At 45.8% G+C, this 20,682-nt stretch overlaps 1 protein-coding gene across 1 annotated transcript in view; it reads left to right on the top strand.

The window, feature by feature from the left end:
- Positions 1–20,682, top strand: part of col25a1 (collagen type XXV alpha 1 chain) — a 256,959-nt gene that overhangs the window by 18,095 nt on the left and 218,182 nt on the right. Inside the window, exons 3-7 of the mRNA XM_085965125.1 lie at positions 1,175–1,234; positions 4,010–4,087; positions 4,386–4,502; positions 4,982–5,017; positions 10,012–10,038. Of these exons, the coding sequence (XP_085821251.1) occupies positions 4,010–4,087; positions 4,386–4,502; positions 4,982–5,017; positions 10,012–10,038 (258 nt within the window). The 5' untranslated portion in view covers positions 1,175–1,234. The remainder of the gene's footprint in view (positions 1–1,174; positions 1,235–4,009; positions 4,088–4,385; positions 4,503–4,981; positions 5,018–10,011; positions 10,039–20,682) is intronic.

The following is a 20,682-nucleotide window of genomic DNA, read 5'->3' as shown; positions in this document are numbered from 1 at the left end:
GCAGAAATGCTACACAAATTGAGATTGATATACTTATGGGTTATTGATGAGAAATGCTGTTCTATGATGTGACTTTTACACATTTTATTTGAACTTCATTTGTGAACAAGTTTGAGGAGAAACTTTAGACAAGGTACAGGGCTGAGATTCTGAAATGAACCCCCTGATGATTCGAAATATGAATGCTGGTCTCCTTGTTGTGACCTTATTTGGAATGCAGTTCTTTAAAGGGGCTGTTTCCTTACTGGAGAAGTCTCAGCTATGGCAATGTGCATACTGGTACTTGTGGAATGCTTGTAATACAGCCAATGTTATACTTGTGGCAATGCAGGTTATTTTCTAATTTATTGGTTTTTAGCGCTTTTTGTCTTCAAAAAATGGAATTGGTGAAGCCACCAATCAAGCAGCTTTGATCTCCTTTATTTATTTCCATATACTCTTTTGCCCATTCCTCTCCTAAAGGCACTGACTCATACAAGATCCAATTCATGGCTGTCTGTACCCCTCCAGCACCTTCTCCAACTGGTCATTCTTCATGTATGAACCTAGACTTGAGGGTAATTTAAAATGAACCCGCCCGGCGGGAAACTCTCGGGATTGGATCAGCTGCCCTTTTTACACCCCGCCCGGTTTTTACTTTCCATTCCAATCCCGTCAGTTTCCCACTGGGCGGGTTAGGTTTAAATGACCCCCTTAGTGTGTTGGCCTGCTATTTGATCATGGAGAGTACCAAAGTTCAATGTAGTCCTGGCCTCACTTGATGTGCACTAATGCATTTTCCAGTGTTGGTCACTGGATAGCAATCAGGAGCAGGAATCTAGATTGGTTTATTCCCCCCCCCCTAGCTTGGGATAGTTAAGACAATCATATTACTAATATCACACAGCACAATTTCAACCCATTAAAGAGTACTATTTAAAAAACGATACAAATAAAAAAAATTGTGGAAAACTGTCACAAGGTAACTTCAACAAAATACCCTTTGCCAGTTTTGGGAAAGTTATTTCAGAATCTTGGCACGTTCCCGGTGATGGTGTAGGTGAAGCTCTCATACTCGGACGTTAACAAAGGGAAAGTAACAAACTGGCATGCCCTGTTATGCGTTGCACTGTGGAAAGCTTGTGCTGTTTTGTTGTGTTTTTTTGTTTGTTCCTACATTGTGTTGTGTTCCCAGGGTTTGCCGGGTTCCCCCACAGTGGCGGCTCTGCACAGTAATCAGATCCTCACTGTCAAGGTTTGTGGATAATGTGTGCGTGCTCAGTCAGACCTCAACCAGCATACTACTGGAACTGTTTGACTTGGATAAGTCTTAATGTTCTATATGAACTTTTAGTCAGTTATTAAAAATGAGGCTACATTAAAATTAAATTTAAAAATGTTTCAAATGAAAGAGAAGCTATCCCTTAGTGTTGGCCTATATGAGATAGAGTTCAAGTCTAAAGAAATATGTAATATTCCCAGCATATTGAGCTTAATCAGGATGTTTAAAGTGTATTTTTCCCCCCTCTCCCCCTCGTCATTGGCTGGAATTTTCCCTAAAATGAACACGTGGGTTTGGGGCACGGGGGCAGTTAAATTGTTAAAAATGGGATTCCCAACCTGATCCTGCCTCCAACCTGCCCACTTCCGGTTTTAACTGGGGCGGTACGGGGGGCGGGCGACCAACCCGCTCCCAGGGGGCAGTAAATCAAATCAAATATTAAAATGAGCTGGAAGCCTCTTTTTTCACCTCCATTTTGAATTTAACTGCATGTGGACGGGTTTCACACAATTTGTGAAGCGAGGCAGTTAAAGCGAGGCAGGGACTGCTGCAACCAGGAGGTAAGTGGTTTAATACCTACCTCCTGAATCCAGGGTCCCTAACTAACCCACCGCCCGCAATCGGAGACCCCCTCACCAGGCCTCCCATCGCCTTCCCAGGCCTCTGATCACCACCATGAGGCCCCCCTTCCCGACCCCACCGACGATGCTGAGACTGGTCACAACCCTCCGGTGTCTGGTCACAACCCTCCGGTGTCTGGTCCCAACCCTCCGGTGTCTGGTCCCAACCCCCCGGTGTCTGGTCCAACCCTCCGGTGTCTGGCCCAACACTCCGGTGTCTGGCCCCAACACTCCGGTGTCTGGCCCAACCCTCCGGTGTCTGGCCCAACACTCCGGTGTCTGGCCCAACACTCCGGTGTCTGGCCCAACACTCCGGTGTCTGGTCCAACCCTCCGGTGTCTGGTCCAACACTCCGGTGTCTGGTCCAACCCTCCGGTGTCTGGTCCCAACACTCCGGTGTCTGGCCCAACCCTCCGGTGTCTGGTCCAACCCTCCGGTGTCTGGTCCCAACCCTCCGGTGTCTGGTCCAACCCTCCGGTGTCTGGTCTGCTGATCCCCGACGCCACCCCGATGTCCGACCGACCCCCCCCCCCGCCGATCTTCCAACACCTGCCCCTCCCCCCCGCCCCCTGATCTCCGGCTAAACCCCACCCCCACCCCACGCCCCCCTGTCGACAACCCTCCTGCGGTCCTCCACTGCCGACCCCACCCCGCGCCCCCCCCCCCACAATCCCCAACTGCCGATTCCCAACCACCCGCCCCCCACCCCCCGCGATCCCTTCCCCAGACCAACCCCTTGCATCTGCAGGTCTACCCGTCCGCAGCCAGCCAGCCTCTCAATCTGGCTGACTGTGGGCGGGAATTCGAGGCCTCACATGCAAATCAGGCCCTGTGGTTAAAGTCAGCAGGGCCTGCAGGAAACCCGTCTCACAGGCTAAGAGCAGTGTGGGTGCACTTGAGGGAGGGGAAGGAATTATGTTGGGATGGGAATGTGGAGGGTGTACACAGATAAAATGAAACAAAGTTGTACAAGACTGACTGGATTTTAGATCAATCCCAATTCACTCAGGACAACAAAAAGGGGGCTGCGGGCGGGTAGGCGTGCAGATGCGAGGGGTCGGTCCGGGGGTGGGGGGTTGGGAATTGCCAGTCTCACTATTTGGTTTCTGATTCTTGAAGCATTCATGGTCTTGATAAAAATGACTCTTTTAGTAACTATACCTGTTTTGGGTCTGAACAAAGCCTTCTCTTAAGATTTTGAACTCAAGAAACAAAACAAAATGTTTCCATTCAATTGACTGGCTGTTTGATACCAGTACCTGTTTTAGTAGAATCTAAGGGTTAAATTCAAATGCTGCAGTATTTGTATTTATCATGTTGTTTGATTAAGTACAGAATTAGTATGCTGGACTAACGTCTGACTGAATGCATCACTGTAAATCCTGGTGGTTTGCTGCGTGGAATCCATGCCAATCTGCCAGTTAATAGGTGCAGTGAGCTATGCAATTCCACAATGAGACCTCAGAGGTTACCAGACCAGACTGATTAGATTGACACTTTAAAAAAATGTACTAATAAGATAAGGAGGTAAATAGTGACCATTTTATGACATCACTGCTCATATGAACCACATACTATAATTTTTTTGGTGATTAATATTTCAATTGGATTTTCTGCATTACAAAGTATTTTAATGACAGGATCTACAGCTAGGACACACTAGCTTCGATTTTCTAATTGGCATAATTTTAACCCATTTATTGTAAATGGCAAGTAGAAAATTTAGCTAATCACATGTTAGCATTAATTTCTAGATTCTCGGGGTTAGGATTTGGGGATAAATGTTTTAGATGAAGAGAGTTAGACAGACAGACAGACAGACAGACAGACAGATGAATAGGTTGATACCTAACCGTTGAACATATATCAGTTTGGTGACAGACAGATGGATCGAGGTTTGGATTATCAATCACTTCAGTTTCTGCGTCCTTTGCATAATATTGTGCTGATTTATTGGTATTGACATGGCACGGATTTCATAGCCAATACCCTCAATTGTATGTAGTTGATAGCAATGTTAACTTGCTGTTCTTAACTGTTTCTCCTCCTTCTTTTGAAACCTTCCCTTGCCACTCCTTCACCTTTCTTACCTCTGACCTCCAAACTTTGACTTTCCCTGCCTGATCAGATGGCGTTTCCATACCCAAGAGTCAATCATGGGTTCCTGTCGGCTGATCAGCAGTTTATTAAGCGACGTCTCATGAAGGTAGTGCTAGTACTTGTAGAATTCTTCTTTGCATTCTTTACTGTAAATATTATTCTTACTTTTCCTTGATTTTCTTTACCTGCATTATAATTAGAAGTAAATAAATATTTGTTGCTGACTTAATTTTCTCAGTGTCATCACTCGATAGAATTTTAATTTAACTGTAATTATTTATTGTCGATCATAAGAAAATCTAAAAATATCGTCCCATGTGACTTTGTCATTGTAATTAAAAATAACCAAACTGAATACGTAATACACATCCTTTTTATTCACACACTTTTTCACTAATTCACAGGGCGACCAAGGTCAAGCTGGGCCACCTGGACCACCAGGGCCTCCTGGTCCTCCAGGCCCACGTGGTCCTCCAGGTGACACAGGAAAGGACGGTCCTCGAGGAATGCCAGGAGCACCTGTAAGAATTCATCAGATTAATTTCAGAGTATTATATCATAGTTTTCTTTTAATCCGTTTCCAGAAATTAAAGGCACCATGGAGCAATAATATGTGGGCTCAAGTCTGTATGGCCTCCGCACAGTGAGTTATCTGAGGCTTGCAGCCATGGGGAGGTGTCCCGCAGTGATCAGGTATTTCATAAGATGGAGGAAGGGAAAATCATGGAGAGTCTCCATAGTTCTTCTCATGTAGGCCTTAGCAGCTGGCTTCAGAGCAGCATTGACAGAAACCTGGTAACAGGTCACACACTCTCCCTCTCGGCTAAAAGTTATGCTTGGCCCAGGAGAGACTCAATAAAGGAACCGGGAGAACATGCATCTGATCCTTAAAATAAAATTACCATTAATATTTCTGACTGACATCAAATTTTCAAGCTAGCTACTTAGCAAATATAAATATGAGTGAAGTTTCCTAAACAAATTCATGTTTTGGTTTTAGGGGGAAACAGGATCAAGAGGTGAAACTGGATTAACAGTGAGTAAAATACTTATCTCAGATTATACTGATGCAATGGGAAGGTGTTTCAGGTCATGAGGGGAGGTGCAAGGGAAATTCCCCCTGCTTATAATGGATGAATTTTGTGGCCTTTTGCTTGATTATGTTTGGGATCTAGGATCCATCCCCCACCCCCACCACCCGCCCAGGAGATTAAATAGGTGGGGTAGATTCCATGAGAAGATAGACTCTACGTGGTATGTGGAAGGCGCATGCCTGATGGGTTGAATTATTCTTTCTTGTTTCTTGGAGGATCTTGAAGTCCCTGCCATCCAGCTGGCTCAGTTTGATCTTGGTTAGCTTGTAGAATTAATGGAAGTCATCTGAACCTGAGATTATTTTTATTGATATTTATTTACAATTTTATTTGTGAAAGTTTTATATTCCTTGTGACTTTACCACTCTAAGTCACAACCAACTGTTGTATTAGTAAATAATGTAATTTTTCCTGGATCGATTATTTTTTGCTTTTAAGACTAACGAACATCCTTCCCTCCCAACTAACATCCTTCCCTCCCTCCCTTGTGATCGAAAGATGTCAATTGATCCTCAGGGTTTGAATTTAAAACAAAGGTACAAATTAAGATGTTGATGCAAAGCAAGCTTTACTGGTGATAGCAATGCAGTGCATATTTCCTAGTTACTGGAGGAGTTGTCCTACCAAAATCCAGTTGTTTGTCGTACAACTACTAATACAGCCAATTTGCCACTAACAAATTGTAATAGTAAGCTATTTTATTACTTTAACTTAATATGAAAAAATAGGGAATTATAGCATTTATATTACAGCTAGTTGTGTGCCATTTTAATGGAAGTTTAATCCTGTTTATTTTATTAGTTTGTTAAATTCATTAGGAGGAATACTCTCTAGCTTTTTATTGGCTGAAGTGTCAATGATTGTGCAACCTTTAAGACCACTAAAACTTTAATTGGCAATCTTGCGCAGCAACATTTGGCTCTTTTTTGAATACAGAGTGTTGCTGAGTAGCCCTTTATTTGTTGAATGCCTTCATTGTTAGTGGGAAAAGTTTATCTTAAGATCATAGCAGTGACACAGAGGTGTGCTTTTCAAATTTATTTTAAAATTTGTTCCTGGGATGTGAGCATCGCTAACAAGACCAGCATTTATTGCCCATCCCTAATTGCCCTTGGGAAGGAGGTGGTGAGCCGCCTTCTGTAGTCCATGTGGTGAAAGTACTCCCACAGTGCTGTTAGGGAGGGAGTTCCAAGATTTTGACCCAACGCTGATGAAGGAACAATTATATATTTCAAAATATCCAGACAATTATAAAATGCTTCAGGAATTTAAGTCATTTTGATAAATTTAGTAAGAGACTAGCAACCCAAATTACTGACTAGATTATTTTGATTATATTATTTCATGATCTTAACTCAAGTAAAACTCAGTTTATAGATTCAAAAAGCGATTTTTGCATTTAGATATAAAAATGTTCCTTGAATCTGCATTAGGATGCAGAGATATATTCTTATTTGTCCCATTATTCTATCTCACTGGCTACTTGCCATCACATATCTTGCTGTACCCACAAGAGAGTGTCTGACTCCATATCCTGGGATCATATTCACCAGGGACAGATGCAGTGGGTTTAATGCTGCATTTGTACTAGTAGTTGATCCCAGTGCAAAAACCATTTGTGGGTGTCCTACCTGGGGCGATTTTGCCAATGGGGGCGCATTGGAGGCGGGACTGCTGCTTGTCGGGTTTTAGTCCCTCCTCCATTGACTTCTGGCCAACCCACGCTATTTTCCCTTGATTGACTTTGTTAAGCCCGCCCAGCAGGCTTAGCAGGCCAATTAAGGGGAAGCTGGTTACAGAGAACGTCAACGTATGACATTTCATCTGTCAAAAATTTTTGACAGATGAATTGTCATCGTTTGACAGCTCTGTGAAGCTGTCAAACACTAAGGGGTCGATTTTCCTGAAGCTGTCGGGAAGAAGGTGGGACTACAGCTTTCGGGTTTTAGACCCGCCTACTTCGACGTCTGGCCAATCCGCGCGATTTTCCCTTGATTGACCTTGTTGAGCCCGCCCAGCTGTTTGAAGCTGTGAAACACTGACAGTCTGAGTTCTAACATGAGTCCTTCTGCACAGACTCAGTTAGAACTCTCAGCAGCACTCAAAGCTGAAGGCTGTCACTTTTCACAGATCACAGACGTTCAGCTTTAAGTGCCGGCTGAGTGATGGGCTCCCGACGGCTACAGGAAGAAAGGCTGTGAAGTTAAGTACAGGTAAGTAAAAGTTCTTTACACACTTTAGACACACCAAACACACTTACCTTTGCACTCATGCACCCATCACTCACCTGAGCACCGACATCGCGACCCCTCCAACTCCTTCAACCCGACGGCCCGCCTGCTCTAACCTGGCGTGGTTTGGAGCCATCAGGAATCCCACACGAAACCCCTTAAAATAGGGATTAGGCTAAAAACTGCCTGTTAACTACCTGTTAACAGGCAGTTAATTGGCACTAATCCCTTCCCGCCTGGTTTCGGCGGGTCCCAGTGCGGGGCGGGTACCAGCCGCCCCTGAAACTTGCGTTAGGCGGGATGGCGTCGGGACCCCCAAATTCGGGATTTTCCCCCCCTACACGCCTGAAACCCCGCCTGACGGCTCTAGGAAAATCGACCCCTGACATTCTCTGTTGTTTGATGAGCCCTTGTATTCAAGACTCATCAAACCTCTTTTGTGAGCAGAAATTAGATGGATGTTGCATCGGAGAATGCAGCAGCCATCTGTCATCTCTGCCGGTGAGATGAGAGACTCTCCGCATCCCCAACTGTTGAAGCCTGCAGGAAGAAACAAAGGTAAGCAAACATTTTCTATCACTTTCCACTCACCTCACACACTTACCTCTCCACACTTGCACCCATCACTTACCTTCACAGCGCACTTTTGCACCCCTCCGACCCCCGCAGACCCACTGCTTGCCTCAGTGATCCTGGCGGGGTTTCCCGATGTCGGGAAGCCTGCGCCTCTGTTGGAAAAATGGGGATAATCCTCTTAACTGCCTGGTAACTACCTGTTAACAGGCAGTTAAGTGGCTGTAATCCCCTTCCCGCCTCCAGGAGACAGGACTCGGCGCGGGTCGCCTACCCGCCTTCTGGGAATATGGCACGGAGCCGGATGGGGGGCAGAATGGGCACCCACCCCCAGATTCCGCCATTTTCCTGGCAGTCCCGCCTCCATACTCGCCTCCCCAGGGCTGGCAAGATCGCGCCTAGTCTGTGCCTTGGACTTTTCTCTGATTACTGGTAATAACACTCCAAGATTAGCTAGCAGGAAGCGAAGTGCCGGACGGTGTCAGTTTTCTATTCCCATCTCCCATGAGGATCCATTCTATTCCCATGTTCCAAGAGGAACCACTGCTCAGCTACTATGGGGCTCCATCCAGTGGTCCATCTCAGAACTGAACTTAATCCATGGCAATCTGATGAGAGTTACATATTTGATCAGAGCACCATCACAAGCCTTGAAACTATGATTGTTGAAATGTCAGTCTCCACCTGAACTTTTCTCCATTTTCACACTTTTGGAATATTGAAAATGTTTTACCATTGTTTTATTATTTCTACTGAGTATCAATGCCACTGTCTGAGACTCAGTAGCATTAGGGTAACCCAGTGCGATCCAGACTTTGAGAGACTTCCTTTCCGAAAGTGGTGTTGTGTTCCTCTGAAATGGGCTGTGCCAGCTATCAATTGAAAATGCAGCTGGTTCCATCAATTATACAGCTGCAGCTGATCACTACTCTTTCTGCTTTCTGACAGCACCATTTCCAACATTTCACAAAATCACCTCATCACCCATTAAAGTTTGACACTGAATTGACAGCCGTTGAAGAAACTAGCTTGAAAAAAAGTTGCCAAATGCATCAAGAGTTTGCCTTGAAACTTGTCCTCTGTTCACTTCTGTAACATTGGTGGGGCAATATAACTCTTACTTTAGCCAGAAACAGATGTCCACTTATAGGAGCACCTTCATCACCTTTTTGAAGGAATTACATTGAGCTAAGATATGTTTTTGATCTCTCTGTCACACCTGGCAAACTGGAATTCAAGAAAAGAATTAAATGGCCATTAGCATTTCCCTTCAGGAGTTCAAGTAGGATCATTTTCTCATTCTAGATTATCTGTAGCATTTTGGGACCACATAATCAAGCTTCCAACCCTGAATAACAGTCTTCATTCAGGAGAGACAAACTTGTGCTGTGTCTCCTTTCAACCATTGCATTCCCATGCAAATGTCAAATTCTGCTGTATGTGCTACAGGTGCATGGTGATTATTGGACCGCAGGGTGCTGTTTTCATGAGGCTCGTGAATTCTTTCCGCTGGAAATAGCAAAGTTAATGAAAGCAAGCTCATTTAAGATCTGGTAAAATAGTTAGGTCCATCAAGCCTGAGAGAGAAAGAAACTACACTCAATTGAAGGCCTTTTTGTGTGATAGCAGAAATCAACAAGCTTCTTAGATAACTGGGCTTTGGATAATAAGGGGCTACTGTATCTAATTTATACTTTTGAGTTGTTACTGAGACTAGCATATGTTACTGTTTAACCAAATGCCTTGCATGCTTACTTCATTAACAAGAAAAATACGACAAAGGTTCATTCAACACTTTGGCAAACATAAGAATGCAGTGTCGCAAGCTGCCACTGGGATCCAACTGGTATGGATTCGATATTTTCGGCGAACTGAGCCTGTCACTCCTTGGAATTCCATTGGGCAAAGTTAACCAAAATCACATTTCAGCAGCTGACTTTATTTGCAGAACAACTAGCTTTTTTATTGGACCATTTATGTGATTATCATCTTTAGGTTTCTGTGTCCTTAACATGCTAGCCAGTATAAAAGGTTCTATTGAAACACTTACATGGTTAGATATTGAAAATTAATCATTTACGTTAACTTATCACCATAATAATAATTTACTTAATGTGTCTTTGTTTTTCTAGGGGCCCCAGGGACCACCAGGACAAAAGGTACAATATTGTTACTGGAAAAGCAATCAGACTGTTTATTGCCAACACTTGACCCAGAACCTGAAGGAAATGGGCTACTGTAGTTCAGGAATTAGTACATAGTTATGACTACATTTGTAGCATGTTTCCAAGACAATACATGATGTCTAACGTTTTTAATTTCTCCATTATATGAACTTCAAGTTAAAATATCCAGGCTGGTTTAAGCCTGTCTTCAGGACTGTTATGTTAAAAGAAATGTTTAAAAAAAAAAGAAAGTAACTGGTCTTCCTATTCCAATGCTGGCAAAACTCTGGAATTTAAATTTGAAACATGTACAGAGGATATAGTTTCTGCTTCAACCCAAACTAAGCTTAATAGATCACTGCCATATGATTGATACTGAGCAAAACTTTCTATGTGTCGCTGATGAATGGATTTTGGTTTTGCTGTGATCAGTGAGCCGCTGGTGTTTTCCTGTTTCTGAGGTAACTTGATGACAGACTTCCTGAACCTTCTGTCAGCACCTTTTACAGTTATCAGAATCGGCTGCCAGTTTTTTTTTGATAAACTCAACACACGATTTATGGGATTTCTTCATTACCACGTCGTAAAGAACGTCAGTCGTATATTCTTACCTTGCGGCCAATCACTAGTCATTGGAAGTATGCCCCTGAAACCCTTCCATAAAAACAAGAGGTTATAAAAAAAACAGTACTCATCGCTCTGTTTTATGTTTATTTTTCCCTTTCTTGGCTGCACAAAATGTTTAAAGGCAAATATACTTTAAAAGAATTTATAGAAAGTCTCAAATAAAATGTTGATTTCTTTTCCCTAAACCATCAAAACAAAATGGCATGAAATTTCGGGATACATTGAGGTCCTGTTTCCTTTAAGTTGAGAAACCGAGATGAAGGTAACCATTCAATGTCTCCAAGATCAGGTTTTAAAAGACTGACAGGAGTCCACAGCTTTGAGATCTAAGAAAAGAATGAGTTAGAGTAGGAAGTGATGTGATGGGTCTTGATTTCAGCACAGTGAGAATGCTGGGAGGAGGAAGATGTGTAGGATATATTAGCATTGTACTTAATTTACCAGTGAAATTGGTTATTTCAGCTGAGCTATTACATGAAATAAATACAATGATTGTGAGAGCTAGAACTGAAGAGAAATAATCAAAAAATAAAGAGACAATCAGAAAAGTGAGCAACACTCACAAAAACCCCTTCTGTGAGGAATATTGGCAGAACAGACTGGAAATTATTCAAAAAGCTATTCAGATGTAATGGGTAGGTTGGATTTGTGCTTGAGTTGAGATGAGCAACAAGTGCCATTATGAAAGCTTTTAACGTTTCAAAGCACATGAGATCTAAACATAGGTTTATTACTGAGCTGACAAGGCAAACAGCTGAGGTTTGGTTTGGACATTATCATCTCCACTTACCCTATTGTGACCAAAATTAATCTCAAACCTAGACAACCATGTTCCTTTTCAACAAAAAAAATGGATTCCCTGGCTTCCCCTGCCCCTCAAAAAAGTGCACGTCGATGGGTTTTATGTATCCCCACCTGCATCTCTTTGTGGGCTGTTACATGTTTTTTAATCCTACATATGCCCCACTTGAACTTGTGGAGAATTTTAAAACATCTTTTCATCCATGCTAAATCTGAACAAAGCAGGGAGAGGTTGGATTTAGCTTGGTTTGACTGAACCAATATAATTGGAGAGTTAGTTTGAATTTGGGTTTGGTTCAATATTTTGATGTGCATTTATTACCATGGTAGTTTTGAAAAAACTTATAATTTACTGTTAAACATCTTAATAATGTCATTTTTGTTAATTGAAATACAATGAATTGTTCCAGGAAATCAATCATAAGCAAAGTCCTGTACAGTGCTATAGAACACGGTGGCAGATAGGCAGTTCTTGATAACTATAACCTCTCATTTCTGGTGCTATTTTAGTGAATCTCCACAGTACCCTGTCCAATGTTTAATATCCTTCCTAAAATGAGGTGTCCAGAACAACACCGAATTCATCAATTAAAGCCCAGCTAATGCCTTGTAGAAATTCAACATCACTTCCTTCCTTTTATATTTTACTAGCTGGAGTGCCCGGCGGTGCCGAGGCTTTTTTGAGGGCATGTTGTTGTTGGAAGAGAGAGAGAGCGACTGGGGGGAAGAGAGAGAGCGACTGGGGGGAAGAGAGAGAGCAACTGGGGGGAAGAGAGAGAGCGACTGGGGGGAAGAGAGAGAGCGACTGGGGGGAAGAGAGAGCGACTGGGGGGAAGAGAGAGTGTGACTGGGGGGAAGAGAGAGAGCGACTGGGGGGAAGAGAGAGAGCGACTGGGGGGAAGAGAGAGAGCGACTGGGGGGGAAGAGAGAGAGCGACTGAGGGAAAAGAGAGAGCGACTGGGGGGAAGAGAGAGAGCGACAGGGAGGAGGGGGAGGAGGGGTTGGGGGAGAAAGGGGGGGGAGGGGGGAAGGGGGAGGAAGTGGAGGGGGGGAGGAAGTGGAAGGGGGAAGGGGGGGAAGGGGAGGGGAGGGGGGAAGGGAGGGGAGGGGGAAGGGAAGGGGAGGGGGAAGGGGGTGAGGGGAGGGGGGAGGGGAGGGTGGAAGGGAAGGGGAGGGGTGAAGGGAAGGGGAGGGGGAAGGGGGGTGGGGTGGGAAGGGGGGTGGGGGGGAGGGGGTGTGTGGGAGGGGGGGAGCCAGCAGACCCTCTCCCCTCTGCCGGTGATGGCTCCACGGAGCTCCGTGCCGCCCCACGCACTGACATGGCCCAGCCAAGCGCAGCGCCCCGGTCAGCCCGTGCCCTGCCCCCCCGAGCCCCGCCCCATGCCCTCTCGAGCCCCTACCCACGCCCTCCCAAGCCGCGGCTTCAAGACCGCCGATTGCGGCTGGGCCTGCGCGCCGCGCGGGGAAGGAGAGAGAGAGCCGCCGCTCCTCCGGTCGATGTGTTGCGGGCCGACCCCTGATGAGCGTCCGATCAGCTGAGCCTGAGCCCCGCGGTGACCGCAACTCACCTCCCGCTAGGCTCCCTCCCGCCCCGCCAGCCTTTACCAAAATGGCGGCGATGGCTATGCTCGGCCCAGCCCCGCGCCACCAGCCTTTACAAAGATGGCGGCGATCTCGGGGCGGGCCCAGCAGGAGGGCGGTTCCTAGCTCGGGCATGGCTGGGCAACAGAGGCCCAGGCTTCCAGGCCTGCAAAAACGGTGAAAGGTAGGAAAATTATAGAGGTTAGAGAAAAGATTTACAAATTAATTAACTTTTTTAAAAAACAATTGTTTTAAAAGCAACTTTTTTTTTGCTGGAAATCTAGATTTGAAAAGAAACACGCAGAAAGTGGGGAAAAAAAATTAACTTACGAATCAAGATGGCTGACACTCACCTCAGTTCAGAATGATAAGGCCCGCCCACACACGCACCGATTGGTCAACCGTCAGGTCACTGACCTGTAGGATTGGTCAATCATCATGTCACTCAACTGTAGGATGGCCCGCCCGCACACACAATGAACCCGCCCCCACTCTATGCAAATGAGCGGATAATGAGCGGAATTTTGAATGTTTTTTGGATACTGTCGGCACAATTTTTGTCCGACCAAAAAGTAAATACACCTACAAGAGCCCCCTAATGATGTGCTTTCTTTTGATATAACATATGTGTAGGTACGCTCTATAACTTTTGATTGTATAGCCGGACAGACAGAGAGACAGAAAGACAGAGAGACAGACAGACAGAGAGACAGAGATACATAGGGTGAGAAATTCGGTTGTTAGCGCCATCGATTAACGCCTAAAGAGGCCGAGAAGTGGGGCGCTAGCCAATTTCCGGACGGGCGCAAGGCACCTAGCGCCTCGCCCCACATTGAGCATGCATTTAACGCCGGCGCTAAATCTTAGTGCCCGCTCATGGGCACAGGCTGATTATGACGTCATTTGAGTGTGCAACGCCTTTTGGGCACCCTGGACCGGAAATTCAGTGGTGCCCCCCCTCCGTAGCGCTTGGCGCTAATAGTGACAGCTTACCTGGGCCTAACCAAGTCATTCTTGGGCTGGAGGAGCGTTATTTAAAGGGGACTGATGTGGTTTAAAAGCGGCAGAAATTTTTGGAGCACAACTTCCTCGAGTGCTACAAAGAGTTGCTGAGCTGCACACTGAGAGCCACTTGACCACTGAGCCAGCGCAGGCAGATGATCTTCAGCCTTCTGACCATCACCTTGCTGTTGGTGAGCCTTGACAATGGGGGACCTTCCTGTGGGCACTTAATATGGGGGCTGCATTGGAGGGGAACGTCCTGCTGCTGCATCATCTGGAAAGGGCACTGAGACGCTGGGAGAGGGGGGCGGGCATGGCCAGACGGAGGAGGGCCAACAGACGTCGCCACAGCAGACCTTACGCTGGCAGGGTTTTCCGACAGCAGTTTTCCTACATGAACATGCCGGAGGAGCAGTGTGTCAGAAGGCTGCGATTTAGAAAGGAGGTGGTGACTGAGCTGTGCCAGCTGCTTCAGCCAGACCTGCAGCCTCAGATAAAGTGCAGGACATCTCTGTCGGTGGCTGAGAAGATGCCTGCTGGCCTGAACTTCTACGCGAGCGGCTCTTCTCAGGCTGCGCGTCAGAGGCTGATCAGAAGTAGCTTCTAGGCCCCTCTCACGGAATGCTTGCTGCCATTCCAAGACCAGGAATGGAACCGGTCTGATACCCCCAAGCCTGTGAAGGGCAAGATGCATGTAAATAGCAGGCATGGCCGTTGTAAATGAAGAAAGTGTTTCATTACACAAAATGTGGTTCCTTCAAACTTGAGAAAGCTATGGCAACAGAAAGCAAAACTAATGCACTGACACATAACCAGCTCTCACACCCGGGAGACTGTCCAAAACATAAATCACATTCCGACCATCTTCCTTGGCCTTGATTCCACTGCGCCAACCAAAGCATCCAATGCCCCATCAGTGAGGCATTCTGCCCTCTGACTCACCCTTTCCATGTCTTGCTAGGCTGGTGCACCACAGGTAGGCCCCCACCGCTTTGAAGGCCTACAAGGCAGTGAGTGTGTCTGGTGATACCAATTGACCTGCCCCTTTAAGAGCTGGCCGGCGCCAGTGTGTCTCAGGGAAAGTGATTATTGAAAGCACCTGTGCTGCGCCCCACCGCCGCGAAATTGGGTTGCGCCGCCGGGTTAGCACCTTAAGAGTAGCGTGCAGCGCCTGATTTAGCGCCGCAATCACCTTTAGGGGCGCTGCAACCCAATATCGCGCTAGGTGGCGCTAAATTGCGCCTGGCACTAAACTTTGCGCATCGCCAGGACTAGCGCCCCAAACGCGACTATACCGAATTTCTAGGCCATACTGTTTTATATATATAGATGCTCATATGTATAACATTGTATTTGCCTTTTTAGGAACATTTTACCTGCAGTATCAGTTTTAAAGATCTTTGTATCTGCACCTCTCGATCTTTTTGTTCATCTCGCTAAAGTGTTGAAATTCAACTTCGGCAGGGGCACAGAATGTGCGGTAGCAGATCGGCCACTCATTATACACCTTGCCAATTTTCCTTTCCATTGACTTCAAAATGATCATGATCATCATCACTATCCCCTAAGGATGCCATGACTTCCAATTCCTGTATGTTGTCTAGATCGCTTCCCATTAAGTTGTGAACTGCCTCTCTTGGCTTCCCTGGCACAATGAGCCGTAAAGCAGTCGTGCATTTCAATTGCCAACTTTGGCTCTAAGCCACTTGGATATTCCCAATTTATATTTAGTTGATTGAAGTCCTCCATTAAGATACTCTTCCTGTTCTCACATACCCTTCTTAGCTCTTCATAAAGCAAACTGTCTGCCTATTGTTCTGACCTGCTGGTCTGTAATATACCCTTACTTTCACTTTACCTTTTTCATGCAAAAGATATCAAATCAGAGTAGGTCATTCTACCTAACAGGGATCAACTTTTTTAGCTTCCCTTGTGTCCCTGACTGTAGGGCTACACCATCTCCTTTTGTGTCTACTCTCTCGTTTCTGAGTGCTCTATGTCACTGTATGTTGTGCTCATTACCATCCTTTGGGTTTTATCATGTTTCTGATATTTCTATTTCATCGTAGTTCCCTTCTGCCACAATAACTTCCACTTCTGGTGTCTTATTCCTAATGCTTCTAGCATTCATTTTATACACATTTTGTAGGTTTGCCTCCTCTTTTAGCCTTTAGTGTCTCACTGTTTCTGATATCTGATATTCTGGGGGGGGTATAGCTAACACTGAGGAAGAATGATTGCAACATAATACAAGAAGACATTAGAAAACTTGCAGACTGGACAATTAAGTGGCAAATGAACTTTAACATAAATAAATGTGAGGTGATGCACTTTGGTAGGAAAAATAGAAACATCACCTACAGCTTAGAAAGTAAGAAACTGAATGGGGTAGAAGAGCAAAAGGATCTAGGGATACCAGCATTGCAGGTCAGCAAAGCAATTAAAAATGCTAACAAAGCACTGGGATTTATTTCTAGGGGTATAGAATTCAAAAATAGTGAAGTTATGTTAAACTTGTATAGGACCCTGGTCAGGCCACACTTCGAGGACTGTGCACAGTTCTGGTCACCATACTATAAAAAGGACATAGAAGCACTGGAGAAAGCGCAAAAAAGATTTACAAGGATAGCACGGGAACTGAGAGATTACAGCTATCGGGAAAGATTGAACAAGTTGGTGCTTTTTTCTTTAGAAAATAGAAGACATCGAGGTGACCTGATAGAGGTTTTTAAAATTATGAATGGGTTGGACAGGGTAGATGTGGAGAGAATTTTTCCACTTGTGGGAGAATCCAAAACTAGGGGCCATAAATACAAAATAGTTACTAATAAATGCAAGAGAGAAATAAGGAGAAATTTGTTTACTCAGAGTGGTTAGAATGAGGAACTCGCTACCACTCTTTGATCAACATAATTCGGCATCCAGTTTCCTACCCATGCCACCCCTCCATCTATCTAGTTAAAATGATTCTCGATGGCTGTGTCAATATTGCAAAGCAAATCTCATTGTTCTTGTTGATTTAGGTCCAGCCAGTAGCTCTTATTTCCCTCAAAAAAATCCAAATTTATGAAAGTGGCATAATTATCTTCACGTCAGATTGCCTGCCTATTATTTACATCCTCCGTTCTTTTGATGAACTTCCTTTTTTTACCAATCACCTAAAGTATATCAGCGAACAAGGCCCCGAATTTCCTTGGAAGTTGGGCCAGACTCCTGTTGTAACTCCAGTGGATCAAGTTGTGCCAGGTGTCCATTGTTTCCAGGATGTTCTGGCCTGCTGTATAAGGGGCATTCAGGACCTGGTGCAGTACTAGAGGCTGGAACACCCAGTGAATTGAGGTGTATAGGCCTCCAGATGGGCCTAAGTGGGTCCCACCATGGCCAGGAAAGTGGCCTGGATCATCAAAGAAGGAGCATGAGTAATCCCACCCGGTGCTGAACAGGTGCCTGACTTTCCAGCTGCAGGGGGCAGGCAGGCAGCTGAGATACATCCTTAGGGGTGCAGGCACCCGCTTGCCCCATGTAAATTAGATACCCTCCTGCTGACCCCACAAGCTCGGGCAGTCAACATCCTGGGGTGTCACCATTGACCAGAAACTTAACTGGACCAGCCACATAAATACTGTGGCTGCAAGAGCAGGCCAGAGGCTGGGTATTCTGCAGCTAGTGACTCACCTCCTGACTCCCCAAAGCCTTTCCACCATCTACAAGGCGCTAGTCAGGAGTGTGATAGTATACTCTCCACTTGCCTGGATAAGTGCAGCTCCAACAATACTCAAGAAGCTCGACACCATCCAGGACAAAGCAGCCCGCTTGATTGGCACCCCATCCACTACCTTAAACAATCACTCCCCCCACCACCAACGCACCATGGCTGCAGTGTGCACCATCTACAAGATGCACTGCAGCAACTCGCCGAGGCTTCTTCGGCAGCACCTCCCAAACCCACGACCTCTACAACCTGGAAGGAGAAGGGCATGGGAACATCATCACCTCCAAATTCCCCTGCAAGATACACACCATCCTGACTTGGAAGTATATCGCCGTTTCTTCATCCTCACTGGGTCAAAGTCCTGTAACTCCCTACCTAAGAGCACTGTGGGAGTACCTTCACCACACGAACTGCAGTGGTTCAAGAGAGCGGCTCACCACCACCTTCTCAAGGGCAACTAGGGATGGGCAATAAATGCTGACTTTCCAGCAACGTTCACATCCCATGAATGAATAAAATAAAAGTCAGCGCTGGAGAGCACCAGTGGGAATGATCCTGGCATCACTGGGGATTGCAGCCCACAGATTTTCAGGGCCTAGACGGCCTTAGAAACCAAACAGATCAGATACACAGCTTCCTGGGCCATATGAGAGATCAAACATATTTGTTCTATCCTAGACTTCTATTAAAATCTGACGTGCCTGTCTTGATAGACTGCCAGGAAGATCATGTACAGACATAGCTCATGACACTGCTATGGAGATTGAATGTGCAGATACCATTAAAGTGTCAAGGAGATCAAATGCACACAACACTATAAGAATAAAATATTGGACCGGAATTTGCGGTCGGAGGCGTACCTCCGGGGCATGCCTCCGACCCGAAACAAAAAATCCGAACCTCACCTACCTGCTGGCTCCCGGGCTTTGGAGATTTCGAGTCCTGGGCCTGCAGGCGTACGTCTGCGTAAAGGCCCAAGGATCCCAGGGATGCATGCGGTTTGAAAGCGTCCCTGGGATCATGTGGGCCAGGTCCTTCAATTAGAAAGGAAGATTCCATTGCTGGCATTTCCGAACAGAATCCCCTAATGACAAACAATGGACTCCCCAAATAATTAAAGAATTTACACAAGTCTAATAAAAATATATGTTGCCAGTTTCACATTTAATTAAAAGTCCCTTTAATGAAGCATTTACAATAAAAATGTAATTTTTTGAAAAATAACTTTAAATATTTTAATCCAGGCCAACTAATTTTAAGGTGGAAAAATTTGTTAGTGACCATTTTGGGTCGCTAACATCGCCTGGGCGCTGAATTTAGCGCCCGGCGCAAAATAGCGCCGGTGATTGCTAACATAAGTTTTAACGCCCTAAGAGGAAGATGGAGTGCTAATTCAAGCACTCCACTTCCTTCTTAGAGTGCTAACCCCGAATATCGGGGCGGTGCGTTCTGCAGCGCTACGCACTGGGCCACGTAGCGCTGCCACATGGAAGGGCTCCTCCCCTCATTAAAGGGGAGGGCCCAAGCCCACAACTCTGCGGGGCCCTACCTGGACCACCGGGGAGCGGGGTGCCGTGCCAGCAGCCCGGCAGACAATAGGTGACCGGGCTGCCAGATCGCGGCATGGACCCCACGTTCAAAGACGCAACGGACCGCGACAAGTAAGTTGGCTGATTTTGTTTTCCTGCCCACCACCTCCCCTTTAGTTAGCACCCCGTGAACCTCCTGCTGCTCCGTTCCCACCCCCTGAATCGGTCGCTGTCATCGCCCAGCGCAGATTCAGGGGGCGCGGGCTAATTTTGTAGGCAGGGCGAAAACGGGGTGCTGCGCACGGCATCACCTGTGCAGCAGAGCAGGGCACTTCCGGTTACCGCCGCCGCTAAACTCAAATCAAATCAAATCAACTTTTATTGTCATTGTTAGTGCACAAGTGCAGTACAACGAAATGTAGGCTTGCGGCTCCCGAGAGTGTACAAATTTGGATTAGGACACTTAAACATTTCAACATACATTTGTACATATATATTAGCATAAATATGACCATAATAAAGTGCATCGGCAGATGTGCAGGCTTTAGTGTTTATTTGTGGAGTTCAGTAGGATGACAGCCCTGGGAAAGAAGCTGTTCCTAAATCTGGTCGTACGGGTGCGAATGCATCTGTAGCGTCTTCCAGATGGTAGGAGGGCGAACAGACTGTGGCTGGGGTGGGTAGGGTCTTTGATGATGGACCGTGCCCTCCGTAGGCAGCGTTTCTGATATATATGTTCTATGGTCGGTAGCCGGGTGCCGGTAATGCGTTGGGCAGTTTTGACTACCCGGGCGAAAAGTCGTTTGCGCCCCCGAGGGAGCTAACGAGAGGCACAAATGCACCAAATTTCTAGCCCTAAGTGTTTGTGGATGATTTTTTATTTTTAAATTTTTACCAAGCATAAGGGTTTCATGGACATTTGCTGGGCAGGAATTGGGCAAATCTGCACCAGCAAAAATGTTTTCTCTTTTGGCTCAGAGCTTACGATGTACGCTGTCATTGGCCCCGAAAAATCTGGGCCAATGTTTTAACAGACTAAGCTGTCACAGTCTCCCTGCCATTGTCACAAAAAGCACACGGTGTGATGGAGAGACACCGATGTTTTGCATGTTACCTGCCAGTATGGCACTCAGATGGCTACATCAAGATAATTCCAAATCCATCCAATTTGGATCTTATTGGATTTTTAATTTGGTTTCGGAGCTCACCACTAGATGGGACACAAGGATATCCCCAGACTGGTGATATTGAAAAGGAATCCAATGTTTGATGAGAGGAAGTTCCTTAATGTTCTTCACCATGATTTAATCAAAATTCATCAGCAACTTCCTCTCATGAAGAGCTTGAAGTCATTGAGGCAGGAGTTAGTGCTAGCAGATGGACGCT

This window comes from Somniosus microcephalus, chromosome 2 (assembly GCF_052327205.1).
Source record: "Somniosus microcephalus isolate GS21.2 chromosome 2, FLI_Smic_1.0, whole genome shotgun sequence".
In the NCBI taxonomy this organism is placed as follows: Eukaryota; Metazoa; Chordata; class Chondrichthyes; order Squaliformes; family Somniosidae; genus Somniosus; species Somniosus microcephalus.
This window is presented reverse-complemented; position numbering and strand designations above follow the sequence as displayed.